General features: G+C 41.4%; 3 protein-coding genes across 8 annotated transcripts; 2 read left to right on the forward strand and 1 right to left on the reverse strand.

Moving 5' to 3' along the window:
* Positions 1–209: 209 nt before the first annotated feature.
* hjurp (Holliday junction recognition protein) lies at positions 210–3,181 on the forward strand. 4 transcript variants are annotated; one of them, XM_086162162.1, is made up of 6 exons: positions 210–428; positions 632–692; positions 958–1,013; positions 1,106–1,154; positions 1,265–2,606; positions 2,988–3,181. In XM_086162162.1, exons 1-5 carry the CDS (start codon positions 345–347, stop codon positions 2,596–2,598), a joined length of 1,584 nt encoding a protein of 527 aa, XP_086018288.1. In that variant the 5' UTR covers positions 210–344; the 3' UTR covers positions 2,599–2,606; positions 2,988–3,181. The 4 variants fall into 4 exon arrangements, with proteins under 4 accessions (XP_086018288.1, XP_086018286.1, XP_086018289.1 ...); XM_086162160.1 differs by having other exon boundaries at positions 1,265–3,181; XM_086162163.1 differs by lacking the exon at positions 632–692 and having other exon boundaries at positions 1,265–3,181.
* On the reverse strand, positions 3,162–12,813 carry ppat (phosphoribosyl pyrophosphate amidotransferase). The gene is made up of 11 exons (XM_086162165.1): positions 12,239–12,813; positions 7,550–7,616; positions 7,109–7,315; positions 6,541–6,653; positions 6,314–6,459; positions 6,036–6,108; positions 5,698–5,849; positions 5,239–5,366; positions 4,923–5,144; positions 4,267–4,387; positions 3,162–4,163 (listed from the first exon to the last, which is right to left on the reverse strand). The coding sequence occupies exons 1-11, from the start codon at positions 12,364–12,366 to the stop codon at positions 3,988–3,990; spliced, it is 1,533 nt and encodes a 510-aa protein (XP_086018291.1). The 5' UTR covers positions 12,367–12,813; the 3' UTR covers positions 3,162–3,987.
* Positions 8,041–17,763, forward strand: paics (phosphoribosylaminoimidazole carboxylase, phosphoribosylaminoimidazole succinocarboxamide synthetase). Of its 3 annotated transcripts, XM_086162158.1 has the most exons (15): positions 8,041–8,460; positions 8,705–9,193; positions 9,659–9,718; positions 9,819–10,415; positions 11,210–11,287; positions 11,574–11,731; positions 13,062–13,101; positions 13,196–13,393; positions 14,546–14,724; positions 14,827–15,006; positions 16,012–16,125; positions 16,204–16,287; positions 16,952–17,132; positions 17,209–17,367; positions 17,448–17,763. In XM_086162158.1, the coding sequence occupies exons 1-15, from the start codon at positions 8,067–8,069 to the stop codon at positions 17,612–17,614; spliced, it is 3,078 nt and encodes a 1,025-aa protein (XP_086018284.1). In that variant the 5' UTR covers positions 8,041–8,066; the 3' UTR covers positions 17,615–17,763. The 3 variants fall into 3 exon arrangements, with proteins under 3 accessions (XP_086018284.1, XP_086018283.1, XP_086018285.1); XM_086162157.1 differs by lacking the exons at positions 8,041–8,460; positions 8,705–9,193; positions 9,659–9,718 and having other exon boundaries at positions 10,315–10,415; XM_086162159.1 differs by lacking the exons at positions 8,041–8,460; positions 8,705–9,193; positions 9,659–9,718; ... (1 more) ...; positions 11,210–11,287; positions 11,574–11,731 and adding an exon at positions 12,420–12,478.
* Positions 17,764–17,806: the final 43 nt, after the last annotated feature.

Raw genomic sequence — 17,806 nt, forward strand, 5'->3', positions numbered from 1 at the left:
GGCTTGTTCAAAATCGATAAGAATGTCAAAAACCCGGAGCATCTTCGCAATAGATACATCAGCCTGTACCCGTCATTTGTACATTTTTTCACATTTAAAACGACTCATAGGAAACTATCTCTTTTTTATTTGTATATATGTGTTTGTGTGTGTGTCTCCTCCGTTTACCTTAAGAGTTATTGATTTTCCTTGCCGGCTCGAATGCATCACAATCCCACTTTCCCGTCAGCCTTTGCGGTTCTCCGCGTTATCCTATTTGAATTTACTACGGCATACATACACTGCTGCTGTTCAGTCTATCTCTCCCGCTGCTGTTGTAACCTGGGAATCGCATAATTAAGAAAATGACTATGGAGCCACATTTAACTCAAAAGTTTAAAGAAAACGCGATTATTTACAAGCAGTCATTGGATCACATCATTGAAAAGGTATGCAACACAGTATAAAGAAAACAAAAAAACAGTGTAACGGTGACGTGAAGATAGCTAACGTTAGCTTAAGGCTTTTAACCCAGGGTAATATTAGAAAAAGGCTTTAGAGATAGGAAGCCCATTTTTTTTAACTAGCTAATTTTAGTTTGGCGGCTTAACGCTAGCAAAAGTGGGCTTAACTTATTACCTTTTTTCAACAGTACTCAAAGCTGCAAAATGAATTCCAGCTGGAATTGGACCTCGCCAACATTGGTGTAAAGAGTAAGAGTTTTACTAATTTCCTCTTTGAAGTCTTTGTCCATGATTTAGTCCTCGAGTTAGGTCGCGTAATGGTAGATAAGTATTTTCCATATGATACACTGCTGTGTGATCATCAAGACGACCCAACAGTTTACAAGACTCTTGTTTAATTTGTTGTGATATTATGTTATAATTGCATATCCATACATTGTACCGTTTAGTGAAGTGTGTAGGGTCACCTCTTGTGTAAACCCCTGTCCTCTCTTTTTTTTCATGCACATTGAAGCCTTGAACCACAATTTGATCCAGACAGAAAAGAAGATGAGAGAGATGGAAAAAAAGGTTTGGTTATATAAACAAGTGTGAGATTTAGTGTTACATGGGTTAAAGTTAAATGTTGTTCAAATATTACTGTCATGCTTTACTTTCAACAGCTGGATGAGTCATCTGGAAATGGGACTCTGAGTCATGCAGATGATAGTGGTATGTGCAAGAGTGCAGTAAGCAATCTTACTAGAGCTTGGCGGGGTAAGTGATGACACACACATTATATTGTAATAGATATTTAATGGTGGGCTTTTTTTGCCTTACAGAAGTGCTAAGTGGTGGGAGTTCTTTGCTGTGCAGCGGTGAAGGAAACCCATCTGAACCAGACCACCCTATGAACCAAGATGAGGACCTTGAAATATTCACTCAAGGGAGTGATTTATCCGAGATCTATCCCAGCATGATCAGTCAAATGAGAAAAGTCAAGGACAGGCAGAAGACCACTGTGTTTGCCAACGCTGTGATCAGAAAGTACTGTAAATTGCAAAAAGTACAGGACAGAAGCAACCTTAACCACACATTCAATATCTCATTCAGGAAAAGGAACAAACCAAAAAACAAAAGACAAACACTGTCCCATAGCTGCTTCGAGAGGCAGTTTCCCAAAGGGTCCTGCAAGATGACTGACATTATACCACTGTCTCTGCCCAAAGTTTGCTATCAAGAGGACTTCCGCTCCCCAAGCCAGAAGCGAGAGCCAAAGGGACATGTTGTGACTGACCCCTCTGGTGATGCTGAAACGAACTACCCCTCTTTCTCCAAAAGGAAAGAAGAGCTAGTCAGTCAGTCCACGTTGTCAAGGGAACATGTACATAGAGTAACTAAAAGACCCACACCGCATTTTGTGTCAAGCAATTGCAAAACATCTCAGTGGCCCAGATCACTTTCAATTCCTGTATCTCCCTCTTTGAAAAAACATGAGAAACAGATATTGCTTTTCCCACAAGATGCTGCCCTTTCACCCCGTCTCCATTTTCATCACCCTAAGCCAGCAAACCAAATGGTCCAACAGCACATTCCCCCTGATTGCTACATAACATCAAGTAATGAAGACAGCTCCACAGAGAAAATAGATTGCTTCACAAAATATTACCATAAGTTTGTCTGCCAAAATGCATCTATATCAAATGCATCGCCCTGCAACATTTGTGTAAGAAGTTCTCTGGTCAGGAGACAGCCCCTTTCCCAAACTGTATCAGCACTCAGTCTGTCTCCCCGGCTCCGTGTTGTCGAGTGGCCCCTTGAAGAACAAAACAGCCGAAACTCTCCACGGTCCAAACACTTCAAAGAAGCATGCTATGCGTTCTCCACAGGGTTCAAACGCCAAAGAGACACGAGTACTACTTGTGACCGTTTTTGCTGTGTTGTCAGAAGACCCCATGAAGAGCGAAACAGCCCTAACTCTCCACTGTCCAAACGCTTCAGAGAAGCATGCTATGCATTCTCCACAGGGTCCAAACGCCAAAGAATAATGGGTAATACACGTGACTGTTGGACAAATTTGGAATCAAGCCCTGGTGGTTCCGTTAGACACACCACCTCAACTATGGGTACACGTGTCAGGACCAAACTAATCTCCAGATTCAACTGTAAAATGTAGTTTACATGGTAAGCCTTTATTTCTCTCCTATTCAACACTTCTGGATTAAGCTGTTTGCCAAATCAGGGAAACATGGCAGTAGTATTGATTAACATTACTTTGGTATGAAAAATGTGGTATACAAAACACACTGAAGAATGTCCTGTATCATTTGTAGTACATCTACATATGTGATATTTCAAATCTCAAGACTGCAATGTAATTTTTTTAGTGTACTTCTAATAACTGATTTTATGTAGAATTTTCTGCAATCTCTCCATGAACTATGCTCAAGATGATTTAAGATTATATTTTGCTCAATATTAAAAGCACTAATTCATAATCAGAATGGATGACCAGCTGTATTTTATTTATTTTAATGTGTTTTTATAATTTTTTTTTTTCTCCAGAATTCACTTGCAACATGGCTGCCAGCTACATCTCCAGGTCATTAAAATGCCTATTGTTTTTTTAAAACATTTTCTTTCTAACATTCCGGTACTCTTAATAATCACTCGTTCTCCAAGTGCAGAAAGTGACATTGACAAGGATTTGACATGTTGTGGAAGAGATGACTTGCAAAGTAGCAGAATGGGCAAGTTTAATGTTAAGAGACAATTTGATAATTCTGGAACCAAACACTGGATAATACTTCAAAAACGAACAACAATGTGATTGGGAAAAAGGTCCGCTGCATTCAGAAAACAAATTCAAATTTTATTCAGGTGGATAACTCATACATACAAGTACATTGTTAAAGCATCTTGAAGGTGCACATTTTTTGAGGCACCATTTGATTTTAACAGAATTTAACGGAAGCCTTTGTAAGATACAGGATCCTTTCCTTTGACAAGTTATCTTGATTTTTTTTTTTGCTTATTAATAAATAAACATTCTACCTTATTGCAGCCTCTTTTCCATTTTCTATTAAATCATTGTTTATAATGAAACCGAACACTATGAACCACACCATCAAGAGATAGGGGTTAGCAAAAGTGTTTAAAAGGGAACTGAAGAAACGGACTCTTGGATCACTCATCTTTAACAGTTTGTCATTATCTGGAACAAAGTTTAAATGAATATTTGACACTTGATAGTTTACTATTTACATCATAACCATCAATAGGTAAAATCTTCAGGTCAGATGTTTTGGATGGAACTTTGGAGTCACCATGAAGATACTGCTGCAACCACATGTGATTGATAAAGGCAACAGTCAGCTGTTGTGTCAGGACCAAGTGAAGATCATAACCCTCAACGTATAATGCTGTGGTCATGTTTCATGCTGCTTTGTATTTAATACGTCTCACTGTCCCAGCAGGTCATATTTCAAATGTACAAAACGTAAGGCGAATAACCTTTGGAGCTAGTAAATCCACAATGTGGGTTGTCATAGCACAGGTCCAGGAGCTACCACTCCAGCTCCACTGGATATTTCCCAGTGAGACAGGCAGTGCAGTGGCCCACTCTAGCGCTAGATGTCTTATTTGGACTAATCATTTCATCCTTCTCCTGCAAAGAGGCAATCCCCTTCTGGACAGCTGATAGGAGTCCTTCCACACTCAGGTATTGCACACTGTCAGCACCTTAAAGAGTTCAAGAGGAATCAGAAAACAAATGCATAGAAAAGACTTAACTTGTAAAATAAAGCAAGCTTCTATGACAAGGGCAAACTGATTCTCTACTTACCGATGTATCCAGCAATGTCCTTAAACTCTGGCTTGTTGGCAATAAGTTCTTCCTTGGTTGGGATGTTGATGCCCATATAGCATGGGAACTTAATTGGTGGAGAGGCAACTCTTATATGGACCTGTTAATGAGAAGATACTTTAGCAAATAGATTTCACTGTTACACAAGTTTGACGGGTAAAACTGCAAACTCATATGCCTTTTTTTTGTAAAGTCTTCACTGATCTTTCATGCCCTTTCCTCTCATTCCCTTTTGTAAGACTTGATAAAAAATTATCATACAACAAAGTAGAAAGAAATCATGCTTTTGTTGAAATTTTGTTATACTGCACATTTTGTTTCGGCAATTGTTAATTGTTATGCTTCAATTGAATTTTCAAAATGAAGAAAATGCTCAAAGTAGTTCAGCAAGGAATGATATAGAATTGACTTCAATGTCAGCGAATACACCCAACATCCAGATTAGGTGCATTTTTTGTAGAATTAAGTTACTTGCGACAGAAGTGTTATGGTTGATTCTAGCTTATTTTTAAGAAAACTGTGCTTATGATATCCATATGGCTTTAAAGCATATGTAAAGTAAGAACAAATAGTTTTACTACAATCAGCAAACAGTATTTAAGTAAAATTAAAAATTCAACCATTAGTCGACGAACCTCTTTGGCACCAGCTTCCTTCAGCAGTTTTATGATTGGTGAGATGGTGTTGCCTCTCACGATGGAATCATCAATAAGGACCACACGTTTACCAGCAAAGTTGTCTGTCAGTGCCCCAAATTTCTTGGCAACCCCCAACTGCCTCAGGCGGGTATTTGGTTGAATAAATGTTCTCCCCACGTAGCGGTTCTTACACAGAACCTCAATGTAAGGCATCCCAGACTGACAGCAACACAGGAAGAGGAAAGCGTGTGAGAAGAGAGGGTATCGGTCGACAAGTGTAGCACACTATTTCTTGTGAGTGATTTTGGCAGACCTGCAGAGCGTAGCCTAATGCAGCAGGTGTGGCAGACTCTGGCACTGTGCTGACAATGTCGGCATCTGTTGGCGCCTCAATGGCTAACTGTTGACCACAGCGTTGTCTAACAGTATAGACCATTTGTCCTAGGGGCAAAATTACACAAATCATTAGGGTAGAAGAAAGCCAGGACCCTGACATAAACATTTATTCTTGCCTACCCCAACCATGTGTCCATATAGTTCATTTTAGTGTGTGCTGGGAGATAAAGTCAATGGAAAAATACTGAACTGAGTGAACTAGACAGTGGCTGGATAATGTTGAGTGAAAGTACTTTGATTTAAAAAGACACATTACTGTGGAGTTCTTCAAATGTCAGTGTTAAGCAATGAAACTAGAAGGCAAAACAGTATACTTATGTATACAGGATTAAATCATTGTCAAACAATAGTAATGTTTTTATGATGATTTTCAAACCTTCAAAAATTGAGTCTGGCCTGGCAAAATAGACATATTCAAATATGCAGAAGGCGGGCATGTCCCCCTCACGGCGATGTACAACACTCAGAGACTTCACCCCATGTTTAGATAACTGGACTATCTCTCCTGGAAGGACCTCCCTGTAATACCTGGAAATAAAGAAATGTGTGAAAATAGGCATAACCTATAGTATAAAAGGATTTCTCAGAAGCTGCATCACAGATGGCATCTAAAGATTCTTAGCCATAAAAGGTCATGGTTGTAACTTTCCCCCCCTTGTGCTGAGTGATACCCTTGTCAGTGATTAAAGCCTGTAGTAGTCAGTCATAACTCACTTTGCACCAATGGACTGAAAGCTGCAGGATTCTGATGACACAACCCAACCCTCAGTATCACCCTCTCCAGCACCTAACAGGTTGAAAAAAAAAAACAAAAAAACAACCAGCACAGTTAGTGACTGAGTAACTTACACGCATGACCTTGGATGATTCGAGGCTGTGGCTATAGATAACCTCCCTATGAACAGCTCCATTTCAGAAGCAGACGTAAGGTCTTTTAGGGACAGCGCAGTGTGTTGATGTTACTATGCCTTGTTAGTTAACTGTTTGAATACCTGAACTGTGCAATTTTGATATTGGCACAAGGCGTCCAATGCAGAGAGGTCGATTTCCATAGGGATCTCGCACAGCGTAGATTACATCTTTGAACATCACCAACAAGGAGTATGATGTTGGGGTCTCCATCATCAGATTTTCTATTCTGAACTCAAAAAGCAACAATTTTAGTGAGTTTTTCAAAACCAAATTCTGGTAATTAAAAGCATTGGGTCAGAAAGCTGACCTGGCAACCCAGTCTGGTGTGTCGATCTCCTCCATCGGTGGGGTGAGCGCCAGCAGCTGGGTGATGAGCTCACTGTCTGAGCTGGTGGACAGACCTACACCATGGCGCATAACCTATAGGGTGCACATATAATTTTCTTCCTTACACGAATACAAATCAAAATTAAATCATTTTGAACACACCAATCCATATTCTGACACAACTAGCAAAAGATGACTTTACACTTAGGTATTTAGACTTTAATCTTTAGTGACAAATGTGGGTTAAGAAAGTTCATTATGCCCTGCTTTCAACCCTGGTCCCATGACCGGGCCATAGATAAGTGGCGGAAAATGGACAGATGGAAGGTTAATTAGAAATCTTTTAAAAATTGTATTTGGTTTCATGATTCCTGATGATACCCTTCCCAATATGCATCTTTCAATTTTCCCTTAGGGAACCCCTTATCTTCAGGAGTGTGGTAATACTAAATGAATGGATAGATTTTCAATGTACTTTTATCAAAGAAGAGGTCTCTGGGAATTCTCAGTCATCCAGGTCAAGCGTAATCCTCCATCTTCATTCTCACCTTTTTTCGAAGGGAATGAGCATTTATAAGCTCTCCGTTGTGTGCAACCGCAATCTTGCCATGAAGTGTATCAACCACAAAAGGCTGGCAGTTCTGAAGCTCTGAGATCCCAGTGGTGGAATAGCGTGTGTGACAAATCCCAAGGTTGCCATCCCGCAGCTTTTGGAGAGCCTCGGATGGGAAAGCGGTGCTCACTAGTCCCATCCCCTTAAAATGTGGGTAAAGTGAGATCATTTCAGTTACATTTTATTCTTAAAAAAATAAAATAAAATAGATAAAAGTGATTGGCTCTTTAAAAATTAGGAAAAGGGAATTATGAGATTATGGTTAACATGTCATGGTATTTGTATCAATATAATATTGAAAAGAAATGTAATTATTTCGAATGCTATTATATATTTTTCTCAAGTTTGAGATATTACGCCTCTGAATTAATGTTACCTTGTGGACTGAATATGTCGGTGGACTGGCTCCATTACTTGTGACAATCCCAGCACTTTCTTGACCCCTAAACAGACAACCAAGGCACATTCAAACTATTACTGGGAATATTATCAGTGCAGTTTAATTCCCCCCCACCCCCCTTTCCCTCTTTGTGCAAGACTAAACATTAATGAGCCCACTGAAATGCAAAAGTTTGACTGTTGCAGCTGAAGCTGATCCGGTATATGCGGAAGAAAGCAGAAATGGTGAAAAGAGAGTAAAAAAAAAACTCGTTTCTCAAATGCAGGGTTGACATATAAAGAGAGTCCTCTTACTGCAGTTCCAGCCTATTTACCAAGCTGCTTCTCAGATTACAGTTGGTCCCGCCTCCTCACCACACAGCTTAAGCCAGTGGTGAGGCTGCTTTTCTGCATGGAGGCGTTGCTTTCAGGCTTAACCGCCTGGTTGCCTAGGGAACCGGGCAGCAGAGACAGACGGGTTGGGAAAAAGAAAGCGTTTCCAGGTCAGCTCAAACATGGAGAGAGGAGCAGAGAGACAAAGAAGAGGTGATAGAGAGGTGGTGGAGGAAAGGGGCTCGGTGGAGAAGCAGTGGGGAGAGGCAGAGGTGATGGCTCTCATGTCAGTGTGGGACGAGATGGGGGCTCAGCACATAGCTGAGAGCAGGAATACATTTGAGTTGATTTCTGAGCGTCTGAGGAGGCTTAGTGTATTGCGGAGCTGGAGGGATTGTCAGGCCAAGTGCAGGAGCCTGGGACTCCAGAGCAGGAAGCCTGAGGCAGCAGGCATTTCAACAAGCTACAGCCCTGCAGCGGATGGAAGGATGGTGGAAGACTGGGAAGAAGCGGTGGAGGATGTTGGTAATCAAAGAGGAATCTACCCTTCCTCAATCACAATCCCAATGCAGGAAGGTAAATGTAGGTTCAACACCAGCTGTTGCGATGGTGCTCCCAATATGAAGAGGCATGATGCATTTTTATATCCAGACAAATTTAAGAGGGAAACTCAAGCATGCTAGTCTGGCGTCTTTGTTGAAAAAATCTGTTTCCGCTCGATATTGTAAATGCAATCTAAAGACAGATTACAATAATTCATGTTGATAGGAGATCTGTGTTTTTAAAAAAAAAACAACCCAGGTTGTTTATATGTGAACAGGAGTCAAGAGTCAAATCCATCGGGCTCTGCCGTATACGCCGAGTGTGACTGAAGAAGGAGGCCGGCACTGGACGGACGACGAGGTGAAAGCTCTGTTATGCGTCTGGGCTGAAAGACATATTCGAGAGCGCTTGAAGTGCACACTACGCAACAAGTCCATCTTCCAAGAAATGGCTCGACAGATGCAGAGAATGTTTGGAGTGGTGCGTAACTGGAAGCAATGTCGGACAAAGTACAAGAACTTAAAGTACGACTACAAGACAGCTAAGAGCACTCATGCTGCTGGGGGCAGCGCTGGGGGAGGCCCAGGGAAGTACATGAAATTCTTTGACGAAGTGGAGGCCATTCTGCTAGATCGAGGACTTGAAAACGGGATGCTTGAGATGAAGAGGAGGCTGTATGATGGAGAAATGGTAGCAGGAAAGCTCCAAACATCGGCAGGCCAGACCCCCGCTTCAGAGAGCGAGGTTGTCATAGAGATCGATGATGGTATGTAGGCAGTCTTGTCTGCTTTTTAAGATAAAAGGGACAAAATGTATTCTCTACTCTCATAGAAAAACTTTTATTGACTTTATGAAATGTACCTTTTTTACATGAAAATGTCAAGTGAGCAGAACATCACCTCCTCCCAGTATATGAACTCATACATGACTTCTGAGCAGCCATATTTTACTAGTTTCCTGAGCAAGCTCACTGCAAAGTGAGATGATGCAGCTCATGGCTGGATGAAGGAGGCATCATAGCAAGGAGGCAGGCCATAGGAATTAACTGTTAGAGTCAGTGAGGTGTTTTCCTATATTTATTTCCTTAAAAGGTGTATTTCCAGTTGTCCTACACATCACCCCCAGTTGTTGTTGCTTTAAAAAAGATTATCTGATGACTTTGTGTCGAACAACTGATTTTGCAGACACTATTTTTCTAGGTGATGATAATTTAACACTTTCTAATTTTCAGATGACAACAGCGATGAATTTGATATGGATGGGGAAATGGACAGTAAATGGCGAGGAACAGGTCTGACCAAAAGAAAAACATATACAAAAGAGATATCATGCATACAGCACTGTTTACATAATGTTATCTTCTCTTCCTTCTCTTTTTCTCTCACGGTCAGGTATCCATTTAATGCCCATTGATCAGTCTTCTGGATCTGACCAGTTCCACGTGGTCACTGTGTCAGATACAGGACGCAACTGGAGCGACCAAGAGGTGCGAGCACTGATCCAAGTCTGGTCTGATGAACGTGTGTGCAAGCAGCTGGAGAGTTCCACCAGGAAGCGAGACATCTTTGTCCAGATCTCCAACAGATTAATGCAGCAAGGCATTGAGCGGGACTGGAAGCAATGCCATACTAAGTACAAGAACCTCAAGTATCTTTACCGCTCCCTCCAGAGGGGTAGGACTGATGAAACTGATCCAAGGCGCCTTATGAGATTTTATGACGAGGTGGATGCCATTATGAATCGCACAACTAATGGCTCGCCTGCGCACCACATGGCAGATTCGGGAGGGCTTTCAATGCTGGAAGGCTGTGAGGAGAACAATCAAGAGGACCTCTATACAGATAAGGAGACGAGAATAGCTGGAGCTAAGGAGGAAAGACACTGTAGCTCTGATTCAATTTCTTCCATGAGACTCACCGTTACACCAAACAATGAGGAACACAGAATGGCAACAGGCAACCACATGGAAAAACGACACAGCTTCAAAAGTAAGGTCCACATCATAAATCATTCAAGTCTAGTAACAGTTTTTATTTGAGTCTGCCATGAATTTAAACTCTCAATAACAGCCCAAAACATTTAAACATTGTTTAGACCTTTCACCAGCTAAAAACGTTCTGCACCTAACCAGTGCATAGCAAACTGAGAAAACTGAAAATTCCAGCGTTACTGTCACTCCTGTTTTGCATAAACCACATGACTTCAGGGAGTGACTTCTATTAAAAATCTGACACACTGAACAGGAACACATACTACATCTCAACATCTACAAACTCTCTCTCAAGATCTTGATAAAAAAAACTACATCAAAACATTGAGAAAACATGAGTATTTGGGATTTGGAAAAAAAAACAAACTCCTATTGGGTTTTGCAATCCATATGACTACACCACTGGTACTGGATACGGTATTCAGGTCTGCGCTTAAAAAATGTTGCAACTTAAACACGATGGCATTCCAAAAGGACCTGACAAGCAGTGATAGGGTTTTAAAGGAGAACACATTATTTAAGACATCAGTCTCAATTTTAACTAATTTGGCATGTGAAAAGTCAAACGTGTATTTCTAAATTGTTTTATTTTTTGGAAACTAACACTTGTTTCTAAAACCAAAGAACACTTGCAGCTCAATAAATAACCTCATGCCTAACAAAAAAACAAAAACAAAAATGCAGTTTTTTCTCCTCCGTCAGGATAAATCATTTAAGTGTTTCAGAACTTTCTGAGATATAACCTGTATAACTGGTATTGATGTGGGTACATGTTTGTCTTCTTTTTAACAGACTCCTCTGCATCTAGAGTAGAAAACATTGACACTTTATCCACAAAAAGGGGAATGAAGAGGAAAGCTGAGGGTCAAGGTCGTATTTGCTTTTATAATTACTTTGAATGTCACATGCGATCCAATTGACTTGCTGACTTCAAGTCCCATGATTTACCATCGTGCCTCGTAATTAAATTACCGAATAATGGTTGGGCTGTAACTGAAAACAAAAGGCCCAACTCATGATCTTTTACTTAAACACAGTAGATGAAGAGACAAGCCTGGCCAACACAGATCTGAAATGTTTTGTAATTATAAGACAAACAGCAGCATGCAGACAATCCCGCTTTGAATCCAACCCGGTTATGATTCTTGTTTTTCAGACTTCACACTCCAGAGGCCATTAAAGAAACTGGAAACAAGCGTCGACTTGTGTGAACACCTCAAAGCTCAGTGTAAAGAAGAGCAAGAGCACATACCAATAATAGAGATGAACTCTGTCTGTTCAATGGCCTATACTAACCCTTCACCTGAGAGACAGGTAACCCTGGAAACAAAAAAGTGACGAGAAAACGTGACTCGGGGATAAATGATACTGCTTATGTCACACTTACAAGGGAGGTTAATGTTACTATTTATATGAATCTAATCTTATACTATTTTTTGTAGGTGTGCTGGTGATTATTTTTATCTATGCTTTGAGTAAGTTTTAATTCATTAAGATTCAACGTTAACGTCACTACTTAATGCTACTACTAATTCATGCTAGGTGTCGGGTATATCTTTTCGATTTAATATAATTTACTGCGGGGCATGAATGCCACAATCTACTCGTTGCAGCACATTCATTCTCGATTATTCACCGGAAATGATGTCGCGCATGTGCCGATCAAATATGACCGTTGACTGCTAGGATAGTTCACAGCTACATCGGGCTTGCTAGATAAAGCGACACGGTCCTAAAAGTGACCCAGGACATATTATGATCCGCGACTTGTCCTAGGATAAGTCGCGTTCATAATGTCCATACGCGTTTCCGTAGGCTTACCTGTGCTGCAACGCCACAAGTCCCAGAGTCAAGACCTGGGCCACCTCCAGCTGCGTCGGCCACTCTCCGGCTGCTATACAGCCAAACACCCCGCACTCCTCCCCGATGCCAGACTCCTCGAACTCCATTTCGCCGCCGTCTGCTCGGTTATCCTCCGAGGCCGAGGAGACAGTTTCGTGCCGGGCGGGGGGTGGAGGTGGAGGTGGGGGTGCTGGAGCGATCAGCGATCAACGAGCGGGAGTAAATTCGCCGTCAGACGCTATCGACCGAGCACGTGTCTCCACAACGTGGCTGATTAAAAAAACGACATCGCGTCTAAAGGACGTGTTTGAAGCGGTCGTTGGGTCACGAGTCCCAAATTGAATTAACAAAAATCACTAGAGAACTTTAACAGGCCGTCAAAAGTATTTATAGATTTAATCAAACCCTGCCAAATCACACGTGGTATCTTGCGATAAAACGACTAACTAACAATAATCGCTGGCAGCAAACAACAAAAAAATCTAATCTGTAAAACCGAGTTTTTTTTTCATTGAAGATGGAACTGTTATAGTTAGCTTTTAACCAAAAGACAAAACAGGGGCAATTGAGGTAACAAGCTGCCTAAAAGTTAGCGCAAATATTGCGATGGAGCGCTTTCCCGCCACGTGATAACGAAAGCGAAGATATGATTGGCTGGATGGATTGGTCGGGTTTGTTGATTGGTTGTATGTAAGGCAGGCTTAGCTGCCTTCTTGTTCTGGTCGTTATCCTCCGCCTATATCTTCATCTTACAACTTCTCGAAGGTTCACTGTCACTCGTGTAACTGAGTTGTGCTTTCAGGACCGCAGGTTGACCGAGACCATCATGGCTTCCACTCAAGGTACAGTCCAGCGACTAAAACCGGTTTAAAAAGCTTTTTATGTGCAACGCTAATTTGGGGGGTCCCATTTTGTGTCCACGTGTTTGTGTTACAGAGGTAAATATCGGCAAAAAGCTCAATGAGGGAAAGACAAAGCAGATATTCGAGCTGACTGATCAGCCCGGGCTGGTTCTGGTCCAGTCTAAGGACCAGATAACCGCCGGTAACGCTGTGAGGAAGGACCAGATGGAGGGGAAGGCTGCCATTGCGAACCAAACGACGAGCTGTGTTTTCCAGCTGCTGCAGGAATCTGGTAAGACTCCGCGGTGTTAATTCAGTCGAGTCATTGCCACATTGAAGTTGATGCCAGGAAACGTGTAGCCAACTGCGGGAGGCGTGTCTTAAAGTCACCCCCGGCTATTGTAAACCACGCACACTGGATTGCGCTTGAGTGAAAGTATAATTACAGGTTTTTGTGTGCGTATGCGCGCGGTTTGACTAACATTTGTACATGAAGTACATTTATGAAATTTCCCAAGGCCTTTTTACCTTTTTTTCTTTTAACAAGCAACAATCCCAACTCTAGTATGGCCTTTGTCAAATGCCTCCCTGTCATTTGCCCCCCCCCCAGACTATTAAGTAAGATAGTTAGATATCTGCTTTTCATGGGCCTAAATGGTCTGTTTCTCTTTTAAAATGAGGATATGTGTAGGTCACTCTTGAAATTATCAAATTGTCACATCAACTGTCAAAAAATATATAGGTAAAAGCCTAATACCAAGAATATATAAGTTGATGAATATTAAAGCAGATAGTCTGCTTTTATCAATCTATATACCCTTGCCACAATTACTGGTTCATGGTGATAAGCCTCGTTCTCATACAATCTCTAACAACAAATTCACATTCATTTACTGAACGATCTTAAAAATGCTTTCACATGAACAAGTAAAAACACAATTGTTGACGACCATCTGTTTCTTATGTGTTGAAAGTCAACAAGATAAAGCCATACCAATATAAGACTTGTATATCAAATGCATCTCTCAGTCTGAAACCAAACGATATTAATACTATAATAAAAGTCTGTATGTACTAATATTCATTCAAATTGAGGAACAAAGAGTGGTCTATGTTCTGGTTAATTTTTACATGCAGAACGACTGAAGGAATTTACACACATTGAGTACATAATGGCCTCTAACTTGATAGTGGGTCCTTAAAAGCCTGAATTCAATCACAAGTTCCAATCTGGCATTCATTTTAAGGTTACTTGGTAACTGGGACCCATCTGCTCCTCACGGGAGTGTAAAGGGCCAGCCAAGCTGTAGTAATGACTGCCTTGTGACTTGAAACTTCTCTGCATGTAAATGACCAGAATGTCGCTACCAACTTTGTCCCTCTCTCACCTAACATTTAAGGGTTTGCTGAAATCAGCACTGACTTAAATACTTGTGTTTTCAAGGTATCAAAACTGCCTTTATGAAGCAGCATTCCGACACGGCCTTCATCGCAGCCCATTGTGAGATGATCCCCATTGAGTGGGTGTGTCGAAGAGTGGCAACAGGATCCTTCCTCAAAAGGAATCCCGGAGTCAAAGAGGGCTATCGCTTCACTCCCCTGAAGATGGAAATGTTCTTCAAAGTCAGCACCAAACTGCACCCCTTTCATGTGATGTGAATCAAAAGTGCTGGTATTACAGCTCAATTATGCTACCCATTTCTTTTTTTTTTTTTTTTCCTCCAGGACGATGCCAACAATGATCCTCAGTGGTCCGAGGAGCAGCTGCTCGAGGCCAAATTCTGCCTGGCTGGCCTCACTATTGGCCAATGTGAGGTCGACATCATGAATCGCAGCACCGTGGCCATATTTGAGATTCTGGAGAAGGCCTGGGCCACTCAGAACTGCACGCTGGTTGACATGAAGGTGTGCTGAGTAGTGCTGCCCTCTGCTGGCTGAGAGAACACACTAGCACAGTGTTTCCCAACCTTTTTTTAAGCCACAACACATCTTTCGCATTAGAAAAGTCACATGGCACACCACCAAATAAATATGTCAAAAACAGTTTTAATGAAATCGAATCAAACTGTAGTCTCAATTTACTTACTCTGTGTGGGGCCATTTCTTTAATAGCGCCAGGGCCAAGCATTTCTTCTATGATTTGCCCAGGCAGGTAGTCTAAATGTTTCTGCCACGATGTGTGGCTGTTTGGATTTAGCGATGAGTTCAGCAACTTTGTATCCGGCTTTCAGAGCTTTATCACTTGTCTCGGTGGTTTTCTTCAACAACGCTGCCTGTGTCTCTGTGTGTGTTTACGCAGATGAACAGAATAGTCCATGTTTTTATCTTCAAGTGAAGGGTGTTTAGTTTGGAGATGGTGTTTAAGTTTGCTTGGAGCCATGGCACTGTTTGACAGCTTTTCCCCGGCACACCAGGCACAATGGAGTCAGCTCGATTCGTTCCCCAGTAAAAGTAAAACTTTTTTTCTACTCATACCTGGGTCATCTGGGTCAGAATTTTCTTCAGGACTAAAGGGTCCTGAGTCCTGATTGAATACTTCTTTTGAAATATTTTTCCATCTTGTATCACTGCTGCTGTCTCTTGAGAAATCACTGATTACTTTGCTGTTTGAGTAGCAGAGCAATTAAAACAGGTTTAATACCTGTTGCCATCTAGTTGAAGAGCCCTTGTGTAATTGTTCTGCCTGTTACTGCATGCTGCCCACTGGTAGATGTGGTAGATAGATGTGGATGACAACAATGTTTGCATTGAATAAATAATACCAGTCAGGTAAAAAGTGGGCATTTTTTCACAGCACACCTGATCTCTCTCTGCACACTAATTTGCTGTGGCACAGTGGTTGGGAAACACTGCACTAGCATAGCTTCTCCATCAGCAGAGCTCCTGGAATAATTAATCTTCCCTTCACAGATCGAGTTTGGTGTGAATGTGAAGACTCAAGAGATTGTCCTTGCTGATGTGATAGACAACGACTCATGGAGGTTGTGGCCTGCTGGGGATCGAAGCCAGCAAAAAGACAAGCAGGTCAGTATATTCCAAAATTACTTTTCTTTCTTTCTTTTTTTTTTTGGATTTAAAACAAAATCTTTTCCCTCTCACTAGGTGTATCGAGACCTCAAAGAGGTCACTCCAGAGGCAATGAAAATGGTTAAGAGGAACTTTGAATGGGTCTCTGAAAGGGTCAAGGTACAGTTCCTCTGAATCTATCCTTTATCAGGAAAGGCTGGGATATTTGTTTTTGGTTTGCTGGAAAAGCACTTAAATTAATAAACGGATTATCTTACGATCTAAAGTATTTTTTTCCTAGTTTGACAAGTTACAAAAATTCTTTAGTTAAAAATCTCAGTTTGAAAAATGAGTAAAGTATCTAGTTGTGCCAGGAGTTCTCCTAGATCTGGGAAAACAAATTAACAATTCAAGAGGTTTTTTGTCGCATTTTTGTTTTTTTAAAGAATGATAAGCAATGAGTCCTGGTGGGGAAATATGTTCAACCTTTGAACAGCAAACTATTGGAAAATAAATTTTAAATCTCTTGAACTTTTGAAATGACTTTATAAAGTGTTTTTTTCTTAAAAACAAACCTGAAATGTTTGTAAGGTACCCGGAAAATTACCAATAAAGCTACGGAAAACCTGAAATTTTACAAATCAGCAAACACTGATGTATCTGGAAATTAGGAAGTGGGGAAAAACTACCAAAAATAATAGGTCACAAAAAAGAGGAAGAAGATGTTTATTATGTTCAGGCTATTTTGTCACAACAGGTCTTGAACAATGCTAATTTTAAGGAGACTGATGACAGTGTGCCCAGCACAATAAACAAAGATTTTAATTGCACACTGTGTTGACAGCTGCTGCTGGAGCCCCAGGCCAGCAGCAGGGTCGTGGTTCTAATGGGCTCGACGTCGGACATGGCCCACTGCGAGAAAATAAGGAAGGCTTGCAGTTCCTTCGGGGTTCCCTGCATACTGAGAGTCACTTCAGCCCACAAAGGTCCAGATGAGACACTTCGCATCAAAGCAGAATATGAAGGTGAACATGTACTTCAAGCCCCCAGTTTCTCAGAGGAAGTGCATTACATCATGTCCTAATATCTCAATCTCCTCAGGCGATGGTGTGCCCACTGTGTTTGTGGCTGTTGCTGGCAGAAGTAATGGTCTCGGTCCAGTGATGTCTGGAAATACTGCTTATCCCGTCATCAACTGCCCACCGCTCACTCCAGATTGGGGTGCACAGGATGTTTGGTCATCCCTCCGTATGCCAAGTGGTAGGACTCAGTCCCTGTGTTTAGCTTTTGAATATTGTCCCATTTAATGTTGCAAATCATTGATTTTTATATGTTTGCAGGTCTTGGCTGTTCCACGATCCTCTCCCCTGAGGCCGCTGCCCAGTTTGCGGCACAAGTCTTTGGCCTGACCAATCACCTGGTGTGGTGCAAAATGAGGGCTTCCATGCTCAACACCTGGGTGTCTCTCAAACTTGCAGATAAGAAGCTGCAGGCCTGCAGCCTGTAAACCAGCCTTTTTAAACAAAGTTTGTTCTTCCTATGTCATGCCTTTGTTTTCAATGAAATTCCATGAAACTGTAGAAGCCAACTGTACTGTCTTGCACACACAATTCTTGTCCGGGGAAAAAAACATTTATTAAACTTCATAATGAAAAATCTCTGGCTGTTCTAATCATTTGAATTAAAAAAGATTACTGTT

This window comes from Fistularia commersonii, chromosome 16, assembly GCF_037954325.1.
Source record: "Fistularia commersonii isolate RoL2024-O1a breed Wild chromosome 16, RoL_Fcom_v1.0, whole genome shotgun sequence".
NCBI classification, from domain to species: domain Eukaryota; kingdom Metazoa; phylum Chordata; class Actinopteri; order Syngnathiformes; family Fistulariidae; genus Fistularia; species Fistularia commersonii.

What these genes read in the sequence shown, in the direction of transcription:
- paics (XM_086162158.1), top strand. Translation starts at nt 8,067, where the DNA reads ATGGAGAGAGGAGCAGAGAGACAAAGAAGAGGTGATAGAGAGGTGGTG. An exon ending in GAGGAAAGCTGAGGGTCAAG is followed by an intron (nt 11,288 to 11,573) that starts GTCGTATTTGCT and finishes CTTGTTTTTCAG; the next exon opens with ACTTCACACTCCAGAGGCCA. An exon ending in CATCAAAGCAGAATATGAAG is followed by an intron (nt 17,133 to 17,208) that starts GTGAACATGTAC and finishes CAATCTCCTCAG; the next exon opens with GCGATGGTGTGCCCACTGTG.
- hjurp (XM_086162160.1), top strand. Translation starts at nt 345, where the DNA reads ATGACTATGGAGCCACATTTAACTCAAAAGTTTAAAGAAAACGCGATT. An exon ending in TGAGAGAGATGGAAAAAAAG is followed by an intron (nt 1,014 to 1,105) that starts GTTTGGTTATAT and finishes TACTTTCAACAG; the next exon opens with CTGGATGAGTCATCTGGAAA. An exon ending in GAGTCATGCAGATGATAGTG is followed by an intron (nt 1,155 to 1,264) that starts GTATGTGCAAGA and finishes TTTGCCTTACAG; the next exon opens with AAGTGCTAAGTGGTGGGAGT.
- ppat (XM_086162165.1), bottom strand. Translation starts at nt 12,366, where the DNA reads ATGGAGTTCGAGGAGTCTGGCATCGGGGAGGAGTGCGGGGTGTTTGGC. An exon ending in GCCAGACTCAATTTTTGAAG is followed by an intron (nt 5,367 to 5,697) that starts GTTTGAAAATCA and finishes TTTTGCCCCTAG; the next exon opens with GACAAATGGTCTATACTGTT. An exon ending in AGGAAGCTGGTGCCAAAGAG is followed by an intron (nt 4,388 to 4,922) that starts GTTCGTCGACTA and finishes TCTCATTAACAG; the next exon opens with GTCCATATAAGAGTTGCCTC.